The 20080-nt window shown below is 54.9% G+C and overlaps 5 protein-coding genes across 5 annotated transcripts; 4 read left to right on the top strand and 1 right to left on the bottom strand.

The window, feature by feature from the left end:
• The first annotated feature begins 3 nt into the window (after positions 1–3).
• Positions 4–2944, top strand: M421DRAFT_232783 (WD40 repeat-like protein). The gene is made up of 5 exons (XM_033588417.1): positions 4–135; positions 184–1984; positions 2078–2209; positions 2293–2664; positions 2691–2944. The coding sequence occupies exons 1-4, from the start codon at positions 102–104 to the stop codon at positions 2537–2539; spliced, it is 2214 nt and encodes a 737-aa protein (XP_033446093.1). The 5' UTR covers positions 4–101; the 3' UTR covers positions 2540–2664; positions 2691–2944.
• A 367-nt stretch (positions 2945–3311) lies between these two features.
• M421DRAFT_7605 (glycoside hydrolase family 92 protein) lies at positions 3312–6012 on the bottom strand (the record flags this gene model as incomplete). Its single annotated transcript, XM_033597184.1, has 6 exons — positions 3312–3684; positions 3787–3879; positions 3931–4333; positions 4380–4638; positions 4693–4805; positions 4857–6012. The coding sequence occupies 6 exons, from the start codon at positions 6010–6012 to the stop codon at positions 3312–3314; spliced, it is 2397 nt and encodes a 798-aa protein (XP_033446092.1).
• A 2431-nt stretch (positions 6013–8443) lies between these two features.
• Positions 8444–10483, top strand: M421DRAFT_102930 (uncharacterized protein; the record flags this gene model as incomplete). The annotated part of the gene is made up of 2 exons (XM_033586842.1): positions 8444–8494; positions 8531–10483. 2 exons carry the CDS (start codon positions 8444–8446, stop codon positions 10481–10483), a joined length of 2004 nt encoding a protein of 667 aa, XP_033446091.1.
• A 2317-nt stretch (positions 10484–12800) lies between these two features.
• Positions 12801–14305, top strand: M421DRAFT_423399 (aromatic compound dioxygenase). Its single transcript, XM_033593457.1, has one exon. It carries the CDS (start codon positions 13070–13072, stop codon positions 14228–14230), a length of 1161 nt encoding a protein of 386 aa, XP_033446090.1. The 5' UTR covers positions 12801–13069; the 3' UTR covers positions 14231–14305.
• A 2035-nt stretch (positions 14306–16340) lies between these two features.
• M421DRAFT_398029 (FAD/NAD(P)-binding domain-containing protein) lies at positions 16341–18507 on the top strand (the record flags this gene model as incomplete). The annotated part of the gene is made up of 5 exons (XM_033590151.1): positions 16341–17065; positions 17099–17363; positions 17431–17762; positions 17881–18138; positions 18202–18507. Exons 1-5 carry the CDS (start codon positions 16820–16822, stop codon positions 18505–18507), a joined length of 1407 nt encoding a protein of 468 aa, XP_033446089.1. The 5' UTR covers positions 16341–16819.
• Positions 18508–20080: the final 1573 nt, after the last annotated feature.

Raw genomic sequence — 20080 nt, 5'->3', positions numbered from 1 at the left:
CCGCTCAGCCCTATGACGCGGATGCGAACGTCGGCGCATCAGAGCGTCCCGAGCGATTGACAGCCGACGGCAGCAGATGCGCGCAGGACTCCCGGGGCAGCATGAACGAGGACGACTACGATGACAACGGCGCGAGTACGTGTTTGCGGCGCACGGCGACGGGAGCGTAGGCTAATTGCGCAGGCTCCGCGGAAGAGGACGACGAGCAGGAGGAGAACGATGCGATGGACGTGGACGAGGACGGGGACGATGGCGGGGACGGAGACGGGGACGACGGCGGGGACGACGATGACGACGGGGACAATGACGACGACGATGCAGAAGGCGACAACGACAACGACGACGACGACGACGAAGACCACGACCCCGACCCCGACGAGACCGGCAGTCCCTCGCAGCAACGCAGGCTCCCAAACGGCGGCGCCCCCGGGCCTGCGGACGCGACCAACCCGCGGGTGACGCGCACCTCGGCGAGCCCGCAGGCGGCGGCGGCGGCGGCGGCGGGCGTGCTGGGCAACCTGCCCTTCCGGCCGGCGGTGCGCCCCGAAGCGCTCAGCGCGGCCGCGTACGACATGATCCCGACCATGGCGGCGCCGCACAGCACGTCGATCAACGCGGTGGCGGCGACGCCCGACATGCGGTGGGTGTTCAGCGGCGGGGCCGACGGCTACATCCGCAAGTTCAACTGGGTCGACACGGCCAACGGCAAGCTGGCGCTGACGGTCGCCCAGCGACACCCGTTTGTCGACTCGGTGACCAAGGCGGGCGTGCTGCTGTCGTACTGGGAAAACGGCGACGGCGGCGGCTCCGACGCGCCCTCGCCCGTCTACTCGCTCGCCGTGCACCACCAGTCGCTGTGGCTGCTGTCGGGCACCGAGTCGGGCGCCATCAACCTGCAGAGCGTGCGCCACAGCGAGGGCCACCGCATCCACACGCTCAAGGGGCACTCGTCGGCCGTGTCGGTGCTGACGCTGGCCGCGGACGAGACGTCGGTGCTGAGCGGCAGCTGGGACAAGACCATGCACGACTGGGACCTGCACACGGGCCAGGTGCGCCGCAGCTTCGCGACCAGCGGCGGCCAGATCAGCGCCATCGAGCAGCGGCCCACGTCGGCCCTGCCTGTGCCGCGTCACTCGGAGCCGGAGCCGGCGGCGAGCGGCACCTTTGCCTCGACCAACGCCGCCCGTCCGCGCGCCAACGGCAGCAGCCACGTCGAGGCGGTCGTCGGCTCGCCCGATGACTCGCTGTTCGGCGACGGCGGCGACAAGGACTCGCTGTTTGGCGACCGCGCCGACAACACTGACGACCGTGCCGACAGCAACATTGACGACCGCCCCGACAACATTGACGACCGCGCCGACAACATCGACAACCGCGCCGACAACAACAACATCGACAACCACGCCGACAACAACATCGACAACCACGCCGACAACAACAACATCGACAACCACGCCGACAACAGCCCCGACAACCGCCCCGACAACCCCTCGGCCGCGCTGCCCGACGACGACGACGACGACGACTTCTCGCGCGCCATCGCAAACGGCATCCACGCCGCCGAGCACGACACCAGCGCCGACCTGGACATGCTGGACATGGGCGGGCCCGTGCAAGCCCCGGACGCTGAGCCCGCAAGAGACGCGCAGGCCACACGGGAAAACGACGCGCAGGCCACACGGGAAGAATACACGCACGCCACACGGGAAGAAGCGGCCAGGTCGCCCCCGGCAGCGCGCGACGCTGCACCGCTGGCCAACGGGCTGCCCCACGCCGAGCACCTGCCCGCGGCCGCGCCACACTCGCCGACGCTCCCGCCGAGCTCCGAGTCGACGTTCCTCTCCTCCACCATCGACGGCACGCTCGCCATATGGGACCGGCGCCAGGCCTCGCCCATTGCGCGCCTGCTGCCCCCGCGCGGCACCCCGCCGTGGTGCATGAACGCCTGCTGGAGCCCGGACGGGAACTACATTTACGCGGGGCGGTATGTCTCCCACCCCGTCACGCTTGGCCGTCGGCGCTGACACGCTTGGCCGCCGACGCTGACACGCTTGGCCGACGACGCTGACACGCACAGACGCAACGGCACCGTCGACGAGTACAGCCTGCACAAATCCCTCTCCGCGCCCGCGCGCACATTCAAGTTCCCCGGCGTCAGCGGCAGCGTGAGCGCCGTGCGCGCCATGCCCAACGGCCGCACGCTGATATGGTACGTCCTCCTGTCGTGACGCCCACTGACTCGTGTCGTGACGCCCGCGGACTCTTGTCGTGACGCCCACTGACTCCCCCCAGCGCATCCTACGACATCCTCCGCCAGTACGACCTCTCGCACACCACCGCCTCGACAACCGGCACCTCGGCTTCGACAAACACAGCAGCGACCCCCTTCCTCATCGTCCCCGGTCACCGCACCGGCGTCATTTCGCAGCTCTACCTCGACCCCACGTGCAGCTTCATGATCTCCACGGGCGGCAACAGGGGCTGGGAGGGCGCTACGACGGAGGTTTTGTTGGGCTACGAGATTAGCTACGTGGCGTAGACGGAGACGGTGTGGGGAGTGTGGTGCTGGATTATACCCTGGTTTGGCGTTTGGGATTGTTTGTTGTGTGTTGGTGGGGGAAGTGAAGCGGGCGAGTTGGTGTGGGACGTGAAACGGGCGAGTAGGTGTGGGACGTGAAGCGGGCGAGTAGGTGTGGGACGTGAAGCGGGCGAGTTGGTGTGGGACGTGAAATGGACGAGTTGGTGGTGTGTAAGGTCTAGGGCTTCTGAATAGATGGTAATACAGACATGATGCTGCACAAACGCACCCTAAGCCACTGCAGGTCTGTCTTGCTAGCTACTACTATACTCGTATAGGCCTTGACCCTGAGTAGTAGGCAGTAGGCAAGGTCTCTAGCTTCTTCACGGACAGCAAAAAGACATTACGCCACACACAGCAAAAAGACATTACGCCGCACAAAACGCACCCTAAGCCGCCGCAAGTCTTCCAACGTCACAAAGTCTTCCAACGTCACCAAGTCTTCCAACGTCACAAAGTCTCCCAACGTCACAAAGTCTCCCAACGTCACAAAGTCTTCCAACGTCACCAAGTCTCCCAACGTCACAAAGTCTCCCAACGTCACCAAGTCTTCCAACGTCACAAAGTCTTGCAACGTCACAAAGTCTCCCAACGTCAAAGTCTTCCAACGTCACAAAGTCTTGCAACGTCACAAAGTCTCCCAACGTCAAAGTCTTCCAACGTCACAAAGTCTTCCAACGTCACAAAGTCTTCCAACGTCGTCGCCAGCCACAACCGTCTCCACACCCCACCCTCACAACACCACATGCCCCGGACTAGGCGGCACCCCCCCCGTCTCCCAAACCACCGGCTCACTCCCAAGCACAAACTCAATCTCCCCCCCCTCCTTCATAACATGCCCGTGCTCGACCCAATTCCTCCCCCACGGCCGTCCATTAACCCTCACGCCCTGGACAAAGTAGCTGTCCTCGCCCAGCCCCTGCGCGGTGATCCGCAGCGTCGCATTGCCGTTGATCGTCATGTTTATCTCGCTGAACCACGGGCTGGACAGGAGGTACACGGGTGTTGTTGCGATGGGGTAGAGACCCAGCATCTGCCATATGAGCCAGGAGTTGAGCGCGCCTGCGTCCGAGTTGCCCGGCATCCCAGTGGGCGTGTTGCGGAAGCTGAACAGTGTCAGGTGGGAGACGCCGTGGCGAGAAAAAGGTGGGAGACGCCGCGGCGAGAAGAAGGCGGGAGACGCCGTGGCGAGAAGAAAGTAGACTTACTACTGTCTGCTCTGGGCGCGCGATTGCTTCACGCTCTTCCATTGCTTGTTGAGGTAGTTGTACAGGTAGGGCGTTGCGAAGTCGGGTTCATTCCTGCCGTTGCGTCAGACTCACGTGGCGCGTTTGGACAAACTCAGCTCTCACCCAATGTTCATGATTGTGTTGATGCCCGCGCCGTTGGGGCCGAGGTCGGCTTGGCTCGTGTAAGGGACGAAGATGTAGTCGAGGCGTTCCTCGAACCTGTCCCGACCGCCCATGGCCTCGATCAGGGACTGCATGTCGTGCGGGATCGTAAAGGAATACTCAAACGGGGTGCCCTCGTATGTGAGGGACGGCCAGGAACACGCGCCGCAGGTCGCGGGGTTGTAGGCTGTCTGGTTAAAAGTCCCGTTTCGATCGCGTGGCGTTAGGAAACCAGTGAATGCCGGGGTCGTGTTGACGCTGGGAGTGGTGGCGTCCCAGAGCAACTGCCAGCCAGCAGATCGCCTCAGATACTTGTCAGCGTCCTCGGGCTTCTCGCCTCGGGCAACCTGGCTCAATGCGAAGTCTGCAACGGTCAGCCTGGGCAGCCTCGCGCCATCTTGCCAACCTACCGTTGAGCGAGTACTCGACGGTTCTGCTAATGCTCCGCGGCATCGCCTGGCTAACGTAGCCGTACTGCAGCCAGTCCGCGCCTGCGCCTCGACCTTCCTTGTTGCTCCCGTTTGTCGGCACCTCGGCGTTCTTCACCATTGCCGCATAGCCCTCGGACCAGTTGATCGCGCCTCTCAGGCCCTTTACGTAGGCATCAGCGAGCACGTTGTCCGAGTTGCTTCCGCCCTGGACCATGCCATTGTCGTTGCCAGAACGGCCCTGTAGTTCCGTCAGCACGGTGTCGGGCGCGAGGCAGACTGCGGCGTCTCTTACGTCTGGCATGTAGCCTTGATGTCTCCAGACATCTATCAGCGACCGGATCTGGGACTCGTGTGCCTCGGGCTGGATCAGATGGGAAAGACTGACGGTGTTGCGGAACGTGTCCCCTCGCAAAGTGTTAGCTAGATGCACCGCACCTTAACAAAGACTCAGCTCACACAAAGTGTAGAAATCATCCCAGTACGGCTCTTCGCTCTCCCATAGCGGGTTCTCGCCCGTCCGATCGGAGGGGATGAGATGCATAAAGTACAGCGAAGAGTACAGCATGGCCAAGTGATCCTTGTTGGCATCCGCGCCCGTGTCTACTCGTATCTTGCTGAACACGTCGCGGTTCCATTGCTCGACTGCTGCGTCGACTGTTGCTCGTATATCCCACGACGTGATTTCCTCATCCTTGAACCTGCACGCCTTCTCTTCGGATATGAATGAAATGCCCACCTTGGACCGCACAGTAGTCGTGTTGCCAGCCCAGGTGAACACGGCACCGACACGACTGCCCTGCGGGGTGGTCATGTTCTCAGAGGCAAAAGAAGGCCACGGCAGGGGCTCCGGGTTCATCGAGTTGAAGCCAGGGAACTGGTTGCGACCGGAGAAAGTCTCCGTCTCGTCGGGTGCGCTTTCAAACTCTCCGCAAAAGTAGACCGTGTATGGCGCCCCTTCATTGAAGCCACCAGCGTAGGTGCCGTGGCCTCGATAGCTCTTCTTGTCCTCCGAGGTGCTGATCTCGCCTTCTCGGTACGTTTGCGTGCAATACCCACCCACGACGTTCGGCAGGTAGTGCGATACATCCACCAGCACGTGTTTCTTCTCTTCGGCCGGGAAGTCGTACTGGTAAAATCCCGCGTGGTGGGTTGCGCTCAGCTCAATCGTGACACCACTTTCAAGCTTCGTCTTGAAGTACCCAACACTCGCCTCGTCCTCGCCGACGCGCTCTTGCCAATACGTCCGGTTGTCCAGAAGATTCACGGGGGCCTCGATGCTCGTGAGCGGCATCTGGGAGATGACGCCGTATTTGGAGCATCCTCCGGTGCCTGACTCGTGCATCATGGAGAACCCGGTGATCAGGCCGTTTGGGGTGTAGCCCCCCTGCAGGGCGGCGATGCTGGTGTTCTTGACGAACGTGTCCATTGTGAGTTTGACGACGCCAAAGGGCACTGCGGCCCCAACGAAGACTGCTCCGCCGCCGAAAGTGTAGTTGGGAATTGGTCCCACGGTGCCCCAGAATGGATTCACATGTTGAGAGTAGTCGATCTGGGCCCCTGCGAACTGCAAGTAGGTCAACAGTGTGGCGATGAGCGACCACATTGATGGCATGTGGCGAGGTGTATGGGGAGAGGTGAGTTCATGACCCCGTGTTGCGGTCGGCTCTGCAATCTATAAACCCGTAGACATGGCCGTGAATATGACGTCGCCGACGATACACGAGACAGCTCGGGAGAGCTTTGCCGCGAAATGTTGCAATCTGGTAAGTGTAGGATGCGAGTTCGGTTTTCCCCGCACTTGAGATTCCCCGCAACTCCCGAGTGTTTTTGAGGAAAAAAAATAGTCTTCTTGACTCTACGACGAACAGGGTGAGCAGACTGTCAAGGTACTTTCCTCAATCATCGGACCGCCTTCCAGAATCCTCATCGTCCTCAAATCGTTCTCAATTTGTGAAGTCGGGCTACCATATTCGGCGAAGAAATTCCACAACGTCCAGCTCGTGCGGGTTCGTTCTTGAAATGCACATGGCGATAGTTCAGTCAATCCTTGTTTTGACGATAATCAGTCCTTCACCAATACGCAGAACGTAATCCCATGGGACTCACCTGGCGCGTGAAGTCAAACAAGTCCGTGTCTTTTCGACGTACTATCTGATTTCGCCGCAGTATGGGAGCGTTGCGGTCGTGGTGCTGCAGGACCATCACAAGTCCACATCAACTACTCCCTCACTGGAAGCCTGAAGAACATTGGCAAATGCGCCCAGCCCTTCCTCAAGCACTTCTACACGGACATCACGCTGTCGAAACGTAACGTGTAATGGGACTTTTCCTGCGTCGATGACACTCAAACTGAGTCTTGCGCTTGTCTCCGTCGATTTATTTCCCGTGTCCACGGTCCTGAGCGCAGTTTTGGGTCTTTTGTACCGAGCTCGACCGACACGGGACTTGTTGATGCCACATGACAGTCTGATCTCGTGGAGTACGGGACAAATGCCCACACTCAAAGCCTCACCAGGCATCGAATGTTCGAGGTTGTGGTCTTTTGTTTAGAGTCGATGCGTTCATACGGAACCTGGAAATTTCCGTACGCGGTTTCGACGATCTCGGCACCTGTAAGGCGTCCCACAAACCTCTTGTCAGGGTAACGGGGCAGATGATGATGGTCGAAGTCTGCGGACACAGCTGTGTCCGCGGTTGCAATACGGTAGAGGCCAGCTTCGTGCAAGATTTCAAGTCCTGACCTTCAATTAGCTACTGGTACATCATTTCTGGACTGCGGAATTAAGGCCAGGCTTTGCTAGCCAGTAGTATTAAACCCTCGTACGCGCTTCCGAGATCAAGTCCAGCGATGCGTTGTCTCTCTTGCTCGAACCTCGCGGCTTTATTGTGAGGCTTGTCTTCTCTGCGTCGCCTAATCAGCGCGCCATGTTCGCGGATATCAGGCGCTGCCCTTACAAATCATTGAGTTGAGTAACAGTGCGCCTTGCACTCCACCAGAAAGTGTTATACGGCAAAGATAACATCTAGGTCTCGAGCTTTGCCAGTACGATCACTGCAGGATCGCGACTCTCATGACGCGAGGCGATGGGTGGTAGTGGGCCTCCCTGTCCTCCATGGAGTCAATGTGAAGCTCAAAGCCGAAGTTTTCTCCGTACCCGCGAAACTTCACAAAGCTTGGTCAGGGTTAAATCAACTTCTTGGTTTCGATGAGCGGGGAGTCGGTCGATACAGATCGGCTGGTAGGCTTACAGTACCGGTACATACGCTAACCGCATTTGTCTCTGCGGCAATCGCAAATCTGACACGTCGCTTACATGCTTCTTGTAGAACATCATTTCACCGTCTCTGAGTTCCAGGTCACTGACATGACATCTACTTACTCAGTCCGAAGATCAGATTTCGAGCGCTCCCTTCTATGATCTGCGACCGCGACCATTCCCACTCCATGTAAGTGATCAGCGTGATCCAAACTTACTACGCCCACCGGAGTCCAGCCCATTGGAGCCCACTGGAGTAATTATCAGCCGCCTAGTAAGCACGTCACCCCTCAACCTCGCGGTTCGCAATAGGTAGGTACCGTACGGATCTGTTCGCTCTTATTGCAGTGTTCGTATCGGGTCAAGGTCCGGGTCATGCACTACCTATATGTAGGGTCGTACACGCCTTGTATGAATGGTACCTGATAGTCTTTGCGCAGCCGTTGCCGTCAGTACGAAGTAGAAGGGATACCCCACGGGGAGTCCCCGAGATTCTGCGGGGCAATTGCTCGATCGCTGCAATGCTAATGACAATCCTCGCTCGGTCGACACGCCGACGGGGGGTGTATCCTTTACGAATACGGAACAACGCTGCAATTTTAGGGTCAAAACCTCTAGCGCAGTAAATCTCCTTGGGTATCATTGCCGTTTGCATGGCAAGGGCGTCCAGGTAGATGAAAATGTCGATGACGGAATGATGGAGGGTAAAAGGATGATGGACCCCAACTTTGGCCATCATCAAGTCACCTCATTCTTTCGTTCTCCAACATCCACTCTTACACGAGGATGAGACGTAACAGCATCTCAGCCTTAGTGCTGCTGCCTCTGGTCTCGCAAGTCCACGCAGCCCTTAACGGTGATGCTCTGGCAAAGCAATACTTTGGCAACGACGCGCCCTGGTACCGCAACCGTATCCCATTCTTCGAGAGCAGCGACAGGGAGATCACTGATGTCTATTACTACCGTTGGAATATCTTTCGTGCCCACCAGCGTGATCTCGGCGCCAATGGATTCATCTCGACCGAGTTCCTTAACGATGTGGGCTGGCAAACCAGACCGTGGGCGTCTTTGAACGATGCCACAGCCTTTCATCTGCTTGAAGGCCGCTGGTGTCGTGACAGGCGGTTCAAGGAGGACTATGCAACTTTCATCTTGGGTCCGAACAGCAACACCCGCCAATTCTCGGAGAGCATGGCGGCGGCGGTCTACAAAGGCTTCCTGGTGGATGGCGTCTCGGCTGATGCCACGGCACGTCTTGACCAGATGACATCCGTCTACAACGCATGGCAAGATGCACTCGATACATCGAAGGGACTCTACTACGTGGAGCCGATCCGCGACGCCACAGAGTACACCATCTCCAGTATCGATGCTAGTGGCGGCCAGGACGGTTTCTTTGGAGGCAACTCTTTCCGACCCAGTATCAACGCGTACCAGTACGACAACGCGGTCTCCATTGCGAAGCTAGCTCAGCTGAAGGGTAATTCGGGTAATACTGTTACCACCTACAACCGACGAGCGGCAGACATCAAGACTCGTGTGCAAGACGACCTTTGGAATTCGACATTTGGGCACTTCACCGACCGCTACCAGGTCAACAATCAGTATGTGAAATACTGGGACTTCATCCGTGGCCGTGAACTTGTTGGCTTCGTTCCGTGGGCCCATGATCTGCCAGATGACACCTCCAAATTTGCTGAAGCTTGGAAGCACGCTCTTGACACGAAGGAGTTTGCTGGCCCTCGCGGTCTGCGTACTGTGGGTCCAAGCTATCAGTACTACATGCGTCAGTACCGTTATGTGGAGGAGAACGGCAGGCAGCCCGAGTGCCAGTGGAACGGTCCTATATGGCCTTTCCAGACTACCCAGGTGCTCACGGGTCTTGCCAACTTCCTTGACCATTACCCCAAGGGAGCTGCAACTGGTGTCATCGGCAAGAGCGACTACACCAAGATCTTGCAGCAGTATGCTAAGCTCCACTACAATCCTGAACGTGGTGGCATCTTGGATCTTGAGGAGGACTACTACCCCGACACTGGCTTCCCGATTGTTGGCCTCAAGCGCTCGCCTCATTACTTCCACTCCGGCTTCGTCGACTCCGTTCTCTCTGGCTTCGTTGGTATTCGCCCCAGCGCCGATGACGTCCTCGAAGTCAGCCCTGCCGCCGAAGCCTCCGCTATCTCCTACTTCCGCGCCGACTCGATCATCTACCACGGCCATGAGATTGCCGTCCAGTGGGACGCCAACGGTTCGCGCTATGGCTCAGCCGGTCTCAAGGTCGAAGTCGACGGTAAGGTGGTCGCTTCTTCGCCGACACTCGCGCGCCTCAAGGTCAACCTCAGCCGCACTGTGCCTCCCGCCATCACTCGCAAGATTGCGAAATCCATCAAGCTCAGCACAGACACCGCCTTCCCCGCCGGAAGTGCCTCCGTCCCTGGTGTCGACGCAGCCTCCTTGTACGGCACGATTGATGGTCGCATCTGGTTCTTCCCTGAGACTGATGTCGCCAATGGCTGGAGCACACCCAAGGGCAATGGCACTGAGATCTGGTTCCAGGTCGACTTTGGGACAACCACTGCTGTCAGTAGCGCCGAAATTGCGTTCTTCACCGATGCCAAGCAGGGTTTTGATATACCTTCGAGTTACCGCATCCAGGCTGCGAAGGGTGACACGTGGGTCAATGTTTCGGGGTGGGAGTATGCCAAGCCGGTTGGCAACGGTATCACTGTAGCCTCGTGGTCTGCGGCCAATAGCCAGAAGGTCAGGATCGTGTTCACGCCGAAAGAAGGACAGAAAGTCCGGCTTGTTGAGTTCAAACTCTTCTAGGCCGTCGATGCTCGCTAGCATGCACCCTTTAGATACAAAACCTTTTGCTACGTTTGTCGTGGACCTCATTGCTGATCATGTGCTATCCAGGCATATCGGTTCTATTGTGGGATCACGAGCTCAGGATTGAGTGGGAGATAGATCATCGCATTGTGTCTGCTAGTTTGAGAGTGCGCCGTTTATACGCTCAGCCTCTAGCAGGAGTACCGGAATCGGTATTCCCGTGCTCCGTGACAGGGCATCACAATCGCTTGGTATGAAGCTGTAGAACTCGTATTGTGGTTCTGCAACACTTTCTCCTTTCGGCAGCTGCCATCATTATTGTCATGCATTACTAAAACGACATCATTTATCTTCAGCTTCTTCCTCGTCTCACCCCAGATCCCAAACAGCTTGGGTCTTTGAAGTGGTTCACTGCACCCCTCCAGCCATACTTCTGAGGTGTGCAGATGTATCTTTTCAAGCCGCCGACACTACCACAGGTGGTCATACCTATACAAGTTTCAAGCAGATGCCAAGGTCTGTGCTATAGGAGAGCAAAACGGCTCTGGAATCTCAAGCCGAGGCGGTAAGTAGACCATCCCCCGGGTCACTGTTTCACGCACGTCAGTGCGGTATTGAAGACACAACAGGGAATCTTTTTCTGCACAAGCTGAGTGAACGCCGAACAGGACTTCACTGCAGCTAGAAATCTAATGAACTCTATAGAGCCGACGGACAGTCTGCTTCGTCAATATTGTGGTCTGACTTGGCGTATTCAATGACTTGAGAAATTCTGGATGTTGTTGCGACTCCCGAAACTCTCTCCAAGGGGGTGTCGCAAGCTCATGACCTTACCATGCATCTGTATATCTTTCCAGCAGGATCTGGTAAGTCGATATGGATACGACAATTCAATAATCCAGATGACTCTACATTCGACGACGATAGCGTCCTGAAAGAATGATTGCATTGGTCCTTAGAATTTTCGGCACAAAGAAAAAAGTAAGCACTGAGCCTCCCATCAGCTTAACTAGGATGACTCCGACAGATTGCAACCTATGGCAGATGTATCTGTGTCCAGATACTCGAGGTATTGGGCTTCAGTCCTTTTTTGTTCAAGATTTTGATCGTTGTACCTTGAACGTTGAAGGTTTGCGAGACCAGCGACTTGGTGGAGGCCGGTAGGTAATACTGACCCTACTTGGAGTGTCAGAGGCTCTTCGCTCATGTGCCCCCATTTTCAATCACCGATGCTATTATTGAGCCCACGATGAGGGCAGCGCACCTACAACAGCGATTTCTGTAAGACCGATAGGTTTTGCGGAATCGCTACTACTGGTACATACTCAAACACTTAACATTTCAAATGTTTTGCGTGGAGTCGTGACCTGACGAGGACCTGGACGGTACGGGTAGGGCAGCCAGGTCCAAACTGATTTCATGCAGTTCGTTGGTCCATTGTCCTGCCACTCTATCTCTGGGTATGGTTCGATCCAAGGCACCTGTCGTGCAACTTCTATTTGCTCTAAGATTGTGTGCAGAAAGCAGGAAGTATGATGAGGTTGAGTACTTTTACTGTTTTGATACAGGGGTGGAATTCGCGGCGAGTCATAGACAATCCACTGACCAACTTTTCGAAGACAGCGGCAGTAAATGGCAGAAGTGCTTCGGCCTTTGTGGCGAAGGTGAGACCCTACAATCCGTCAGACTGTTTCAGTGAGCTCTTGCATGCTTTGTTTCGAAGGCAGGGAGAGAAGTGTGACTTAGCTGCTCTCCAGCCAGGTCGTATTTTCTGGCCGGGATTCAGAAACGAACGGTTTGTTGTGCTCGGGAAGATGAGCATGAAGAAGCGAGTGGGAAATAGCCGACTGATTCCATGCATGATGGTGACGGATGCCATTGCACTTCTCAATCAAACCTGTTAACAATAGTTATCAGGTGGGCTATCGTAAGGCCTCCAAGAATTGGGACAGGTACCACACAGGCAGCGGCGGTGAGCAAGTGCCATTGACGAAGCTGCTTGCAAAGCCAAGACAGCTGGCCCCACTGCCAAGAAGCTTTTTCAAAAGCTTGCGACGACTTGACAGGGCGTCCGCAAGGCTGTGAAGGAGGCTAAGCCAGTGAAGTCTCGACAATTACCCAGCCGGTGTTCGCCCGACGCTAAAACTGCCGATACACCCTCGGTATGTGGCCTAACCTCTTTACTACCATGACCGCTTTGTTTCAACAGCCTCAGGCGTACGTGTGCATTAGAACAACTTGTAGGGCTGCACAAGCCATCAACACTAATATGCCTGGTCGGATAGGTTGAACAGGGTGGATGCAACCCAGACGCTTATAGCGGGTCGCAAGCTATGAGCTGCGGGTCTTTACACGCGTCCCCGGCGAACAGGCTCGGAATGTTGGTTTCCAGCTTCCTAGAATCTAGATGCGAAAGGCATCGATACCGTGTCGTGAACCGTGACGATGCTGCGCAGCAGGAGCAACATCATAGTGGAGCCTTCCCATGAGACTGGAGTATAAGACAGTTCGACTGCAGACCTCAATCATCATCCAGCGCATCCAGCTTCAGACCTTCTTCATCTTTCAATACCAGCAACCACCATGGTCAACTTTGCTTCTATTCTCAGCGGCGCCGTTGCGGCGTCCTCGCTCATTGGCGGTGCGGTCGCTCATCCAGGCGAGAAGCACGACATGGCACACGTCAAGCGCCAGATCGATGCCCGTCAGCTCCGCGCCGCAGCTGCCAAGCGCTCGCTCGAGAACTGCCAGGACTCGCTTCAGCACCGCTCGCTGATGCAGCGATCTCACACCAGGCGCTCGGAGGCTCTCAACGCCCTTCGCCAGAAGCGCAGCATCAATGGTAAATCGAAGAAGTTCCGCCGTGATCTTGCTCTCCTCCAGGAGTTCGAGGCCATCAACCACAATCAGACTGGAGTCTTGGACTACAGCCCCAACACTGATGTTTCGACGATCTTCGCAGCGAACACTTCGTGCATCCTGGCCCCGGAGGTAACTGACGGACCGTATTACGTCAACGGCGAACTCATCCGGAAGGACGTCAAGGAGGGCGAGCCCGGCATCGATCTGTACCTCGAGGTCCAGTATGTCGATGTCACCACTTGCCAGCCTGTACCTGAGCTGTTCGTCGATGTCTGGAACTGTAATGCGACTGGTGTCTACAGCGGTGTCGAGTCAGGTCAGGCTGGACTGAACACCACCTTCCTTCGCGGTATCCAGGAGACCGACAAGGACGGTGTTGTGGCTTTCGAGACTATCTTCCCCGGTCACTACGATGGCCGTGCCATCCACACTCATCTCCTTACCAAGTCCAATGTCACAGTCCGTGAGAACCAGACTACCCAAGACGGCGCTGTCACCCACATTGGTCAGCTCTTCTGGCCCGAGGAGCTCAGGTCTGAAGTCGAAGCCACCCCTCCTTACAACGAGAACACCCAGGCGGTCGTCTCCAACGACGATGACATGTGGAGCATTGTTCAGACCGCAAACGACTACGACCCGTTCCCGCAGTTCGTCTACGTTGGTGACGACATCACCGATGGCCTCTTTGCTTGGATCCAGATCGGTGTGAATGCTTCTGCCGACTACACTGATGACGATTACTACAACATTGCTGCTACCTACCAGGCTGGCGGTGGTGTCGCAAATGCTGACTCCGGCGTTGGCGGTGCCGGCGGTAACGGTACGATGCCGAGCGGCTCGCCTCCTTCCAGCGCTAGTCCCTCATCGACCGCCTCCGCCTAAGATGGGCCTGTGGCGTTGTGATTCGTCTATCAGTATGTGCATCGTGCAAAGATGGGTTTTCCTTTGTTAGCTTTAGAGAAGATCGCAATGAAAACATTGACACATTCGTGCACGCTATGTAATTCTTGAGCTAACCATACCGGTAACCATATTGAGCCTAGTGGCGACACGTCAAAAACACAATCTCTCCTACAATGACCAACGGATCGCATTCGACGTAGAAGGACGCGTTTACGCCCGCACAAGACGACACTGAATAGCACTTCGCCGCTTTGTAATTATTTCCTTGCCAGTATCATGAATCTCTCCGCTCTACTCCCCAGTCTCAAACTCGAGGTTCTCAATGCGCTGAATCCAGGCTCTGCCGTTGACTTCCCACCCACCTGCAAAGATCACCTTGAGCTCTGCCAGAGCATACTCGAGGAACCTGTAAGGTTGGCTTCTCAGTCGCCTGTTATCACTACTGTGCGCAGTGGCCCAGGGGTTCGCGAACTACTCGAGAACGTACTGCAAGGTCCTCGAAGGGGCTGGCATGTGAAGAACTGACAGAGTTTTTTTGAGGAAGACAATGATCCTTTAAGAGCAGCAGCAATGGACCTTGTGCCCTCGTATTGTTATGAGCCAAGAAACTCCTCACTGGCAAACCCGACACACGGACAAGTCTCGAGGAAGCTTTCGCTGACAGCATTGTGAATGGCTCGGACGATGCTATGATCGCGATTCTGCTCCATACACTTCCGCGTATTGAGACATAAAGTTCGACACTGATAATGGAGAGCATACATGCCTCAACCAGGTGATGCGCATCATTGCCGATTACGATGGCTACCAAGATACCACAAAAGCGCCACGATTACCTCTACAACGCCTCAAGACCCTAGCAATGAGCCATATTGACACTGGGGGGTGTCTCAATGTAGATTGAGCATGCTATTTTTTGTGCGTCCCATTTACGCGAACGGTCGCCGCCTGGGCAACGAGGAGCGGAGCCGTTACCAGGAACAGCGAGGACCATCTATGAGCTATCACAGCACCAGTATTAAATATCGAGGAGCTTCTCTTCTCCAGATGTCAGTTCGGCACCGCAAGTTTGGACACCATCTTGCCGCTCATCAGATTTGAAAAGATTTACGTACGCGGTGGGGGGCGCGACTCTTGCTTACTCCTACTGCGAGTCTCATGAAGTGATCAAAGCCCTGGCAAGGTATGCTGGGCACTCGCTAGAGGAGCTTGAGCTCGAAGGCGAGGAAACTGGCTACACTGCGCGTCACTTAGATTCGACACCACGTGGCAACGGCGCTGACAGCGAGATGATAGGAAGATGGAGAGGACACCTCAATCGTCTGACCGCGAGACTTTCGCAAGCTGAAGATTCTGAACAGCGAACTGAGATATTTGTTGCGCTCGCCCGATGCTGATTCGGACATTGATCAAGCTCTTTCATAGGGCTTTTTAAGCCAAGTCTCTGAGCAGTGCCTAGTGTCTGGTTTAAGAGACCGCCTGACTGATTCTTTGGAGGAACTGTGTCTTTACGGCGTTTTCGATCAAAACAATTGGAAGCAATTGAGTTGAACCTTTGAAAGCTCGATTCCAGCTACGCCAAAGCTAACCTTAGACAGTGTCTGCATCAGGAATTTGTCGGGAACCTCAGATGATGGTGGCATTCAGGCACATATCGGAACTGCAAAAGAGGCCCTGGAGATGTTCTTACGCCCACTTGTGAAGTTTCTGCGACCGTGATTGTGAGTGCAACTGCGCTGCGGCAATCTTCTATGTTACTCATGAACTGTCAGCAAGAGGAATAGAAAGGGCAGGGTAGCGATGACTCTCGAACGACTTGACAAGAATGTTGCCCTTGGAGCGCTGCAAAGTTGTTGAAGACTATTTCCTCCTCTCTTGCTGTGCCACCAAAGGTAACACGTGTAGCTGCCGCGGTACCATATGGTGACCACCTGTGTTTTACCTGAAGAACTAACGCGATGCTGAGCAGCTGCGCTACGATAACCGCGTCGGCTAACTTGGTGGCGACGCAGCCCCGCACGATAGGGCACAGCGCACGGCAGCACTAAAAATCCAGGCGACCCGTTTGTGTGAGACACAAGCTCAGAAACACAAATGCAGACTCAGGACATTGGTCTTGTGCGACTCCGATACACATAGCAGGGATTTAGCGGCCCCGACTTCGGTCCCATCTCACTTAATTGGTCTACTTGCTCGTCCTCTCATGTGCAGCATACCCTGCTACCATCAATGGCGGCTGCATGGCGATCAATGAAGGGCTTCTCGAATCCGGACTCTACACCGCAGCCTTCCGTCTCCAAATGGCAATATTGCCTGACACGCTTACTCGCTTGGCTGACGACGTCCTTGTTGCCCCTTGAACGCACTGCGTCTTCTCGATAGTGCTTACATGCTATACATTTATGCAACTTTTTCAATGGAGGCCTGACCAAGGCCAGCAAGAAAGTCTTTCGCCGCAGACTCAGGAACATTTAGCCTGCCGTGGATGATTTCTTGCAGTACTCTATGTGAGTCTGAGCCTCCTGCGATTAAGCATGCGCTTTGCGATTAAGAAGTCATCTGCAGGTCATGGTTCTGGCATTTCTAGCATCCGTCTTTTGTTTGCTGTGTCTGTTGGCTTTTCTCTTGTACTCTAAAGACTTTCGACGCTGGCTGCCCACCTATTCAGAACAGCAACACAGTTCAGCAAACCTTTCAACACCCCGCATCAGCAGAGATCCAGCTCTGATCCGTCCAGACTATGATGTTGTCATTATCGGGTCAGGTTATGGAGGCGGAGTGGCAGCATCACGGCTGGCAAGATCCGGAAAGAGGGTATGCGTGCTCGAAAGAGGTGCTGAGGCGTAGGCTGGTCAATTCCCACATACATTGAAGGCAGCTCTGCGAGAGTCTCGCGTGAACGACATATGCCCTGGGAGGCAACGTACCTTGGGCAAAGCATCTGGCTTGTACCATAAATACAAAGGCAAGGGGCAGGACGTGTTCTCTGGATGTGGATTGGGTGGTTCCAGTCTGATCAATGCCGGAGTCTTCCTCAGAGCAGAAAATAGGATATTCGAAGGTCCAGAGTGGCCAGTCGAGATTCGAGAGAACAGTGATGGCTTGAAGCAGTGTAAGAGACCGATATTCATCGTAGCAAATGTCACATCGCGATGGCTCGTTGGACTGATCGCATACAGACTACCAGAGAGGCGAGCAAATGTTTCGGCCATCTCCATACCCCGAGAGTTTACCGAAACAACAGAAGTTGACTGTCTTCGAGTGTCAATCAAAGGATCTTGTTCTCCACGATCGCCTCTATCTACCACCGCTGACCACAAGCTTCGACAATTGCATTAACAGCGCTGGAGTGACGGTGTGCCAGTCGACAGGCTCTGGGAACGAATGTGCCGGTGTGAACGATGGATCGAAGAACTCTGTCTTAGTGACTTACCTAGCCGACACCTGGACTTGGGGAGCTGAGATATTTTGTGGCGTTGATGTGAAGCACGTCCGTAAACTTGATCACGAAGTGGGTTACCTGGTGTACTATAGCAGCCACCAAGACTCGAAGCGCACGATATGGGTTCGCGCAATACGTTCAAAATTGCGCAACTACTGAAAACGTCTTATATTGACCTATGCTACAGAAAGAACTCGTAATCCTTGGAGCAGGTGCTGTGGGCACAACAGAGATTCTTCTGCGTTCTCGCTCTTACGGTCTCCCTGCGTCGCCTCTTCTCGACCAGAGGTTATCCGGCAATGGGGACTTACTGGCGTTCGCATATAATTGCAAGCAAAGTTTAAATGCCATCGGTGGAGAGACATCCTCAATATCACATCATGAACGCTGCGGTCCCACGATTACAGCGTGCATAGACATGAGGGGAACCGGAGAAGCACCAAACGTGAGAGATGGCTTTGTGATACAGGATGAAGCGATCCCAGGAGCTCTCGGACCAGTGATTTAGTCAATGCTCAAAGCCGGAATCCCCATGACGTATTCATACAAGAGACAAACTCTCATGAAAGCCATCGCGAGTATGAAGATTTGGATACTAGGCCCCTACTACGCCGGAGGGAGCGTAAATCGCACTGCGGTCTATTTGGTCATGTCATATGATGAGAACGAGGGGACTATGGAAATATCAGACGTGAAAACAAACTTACAGTGGTCGGGAATCGGCGCTGAATCGAGAAACGATCATATCAAAAATCTGCCCGCAGGCGCATCGGCGAGTATTGGAGCAACATACGTCCCGGTGCCATCTGTGTGAGCACAAATCGTTTAGATATCAGCAAACTGATTATTGCAGGCATAAACCCCTGTGGAACAATCACAGCCCTTGCCGAGCGATGTTGCGACTTGCTCGTCCGCGAACGGGGCCGGATCGTACATGAACGCCCGAATGAGCAGCTCGATTTCAGGAAGCAACCATTCAAGTCATCACCGTTGCCGCCAAACTCGCTGATCCGGCAGAAACAGCTAAAGCTGCATGAAGAGCACGGTGGCCTAAAATTTGATGAAGCACTGCAAGGATTTCTACAAGTCACAAATGATAGTTGCAGCTTCGAGGGGGCTGCTTATTTCGCAAAAGCATCGTCCAACTCTGCACATGCGGCCATGACAGTCAGGTTCTATCACACAGAACAGGGTTCTTACAAAGGATTCGCAACCGGGACATTCTCCTTTAGTGACTTCTCCAAAGACCCATTGTTGATTACACAAGGCTCTGTCGACTTTTTCACTGTTGACGAGAATGTCTCTGACGCTGTCAACCTGGTTTACAACCTCGAACTACTGAGTACCGAAGGCAAGGAATAACTCTTACACGGTTATAAGACGATTGATTCGCGCGTGGCTCTCTCGCCAGTCAGAACTTGGACCGCAATGACGACTTTGTACACCACGATATCCCAGAATGACAGCACTCCGGTAGCCAAAGGCATCCTACGGTTGTCACTACTGGACTCCGTTTCGGAACTTCATTCCCTGCGATGCAGTTCCAGCACTAGTTATGTGCAGCGAACTAGCGCGAAGATCGCATTCCTAGGCTTCTTCGCCCACAATGTACTCTCATACGTACTCAGTCCTCTTAGACCCCTGAAGTACAGTGGACCAACGCACGTCCATCTTGGAGATTGGAAGAAAACTAGGCCAATCGAGATTCGCATTCGATCCTCCGACAGTATTGAGTTCCGCATGAAGAGGTGGGAGCCATTGCCGCACGTGACACCAAAGAAGACTCCCATTGTCTTGATACCCGGCGCTTCCGTGGACGATCAAATTTTCTCGCTCCCAACCATACCCACGGACACGATCAATTACTTCATCTCCCAAGGATATCGCTGCTATGTACATGTTCTTCGCTTCGGCATTGGTGACGAGGCGAAGACTGGATGGATAGTATTTGACGCCCGACTTGACGTCAAAGCTGCTCTGGAGTATGTGAGAGCAGGAGAAGACAATCGAAAAATATACACCATCGTTCACTGTCTAGGCATTATTGCTACAGCCACTGCGCTGTTGCATGGTGATATCGGCGCCGACTGGTTGCGTGGCATAACTTGTAGTCAGGTCTTCACGGATTTGATCTACAGCAAAGACAACGAGTTCAGAGCCAGGCACCAGGCTCTTACCAAAGCGTACTATGTAAACCAATCCTCGGTAATTGCCAAGACTTTTACTGACTGGACCATCATAGATACTTGCTGGGAATTGGTTTTCATGTCGCGCATCTTCAACAGCGCCATTCATCCAACGGGTACTCGATCAACTACTGCATCTCTACCCGACGGGTAGCAGGAAAGAATTGTGCAATTCGGCGACTTGTCATCGCTGCCATGTTC

This window comes from Didymella exigua (genome assembly GCF_010094145.1).
Source record: "Didymella exigua CBS 183.55 unplaced genomic scaffold M421scaffold_26, whole genome shotgun sequence".
In the NCBI taxonomy this organism is placed as follows: Eukaryota; Fungi; Ascomycota; class Dothideomycetes; order Pleosporales; family Didymellaceae; genus Didymella; species Didymella exigua.
The sequence above is the reverse complement of the archived record's forward strand: the minus strand, read 5'-3'. Positions and strand labels throughout refer to the sequence as shown.

Coding starts and splice junctions, on each gene's coding strand:
- M421DRAFT_232783 (XM_033588417.1), top strand. CDS start 102: ATGAACGAGGACGACTACGATGACAACGGCGCGA. Junction 136..183: donor CTACGATGACAACGGCGCGA/GTACGTGTTTGC, acceptor CTAATTGCGCAG/GCTCCGCGGAAGAGGACGAC. Junction 2,210..2,292: donor AACGGCCGCACGCTGATATG/GTACGTCCTCCT, acceptor GACTCCCCCCAG/CGCATCCTACGACATCCTCC.
- M421DRAFT_423399 (XM_033593457.1), top strand. CDS start 13,070: ATGGTCAACTTTGCTTCTATTCTCAGCGGCGCCGTTGCGGCGTCCTCG.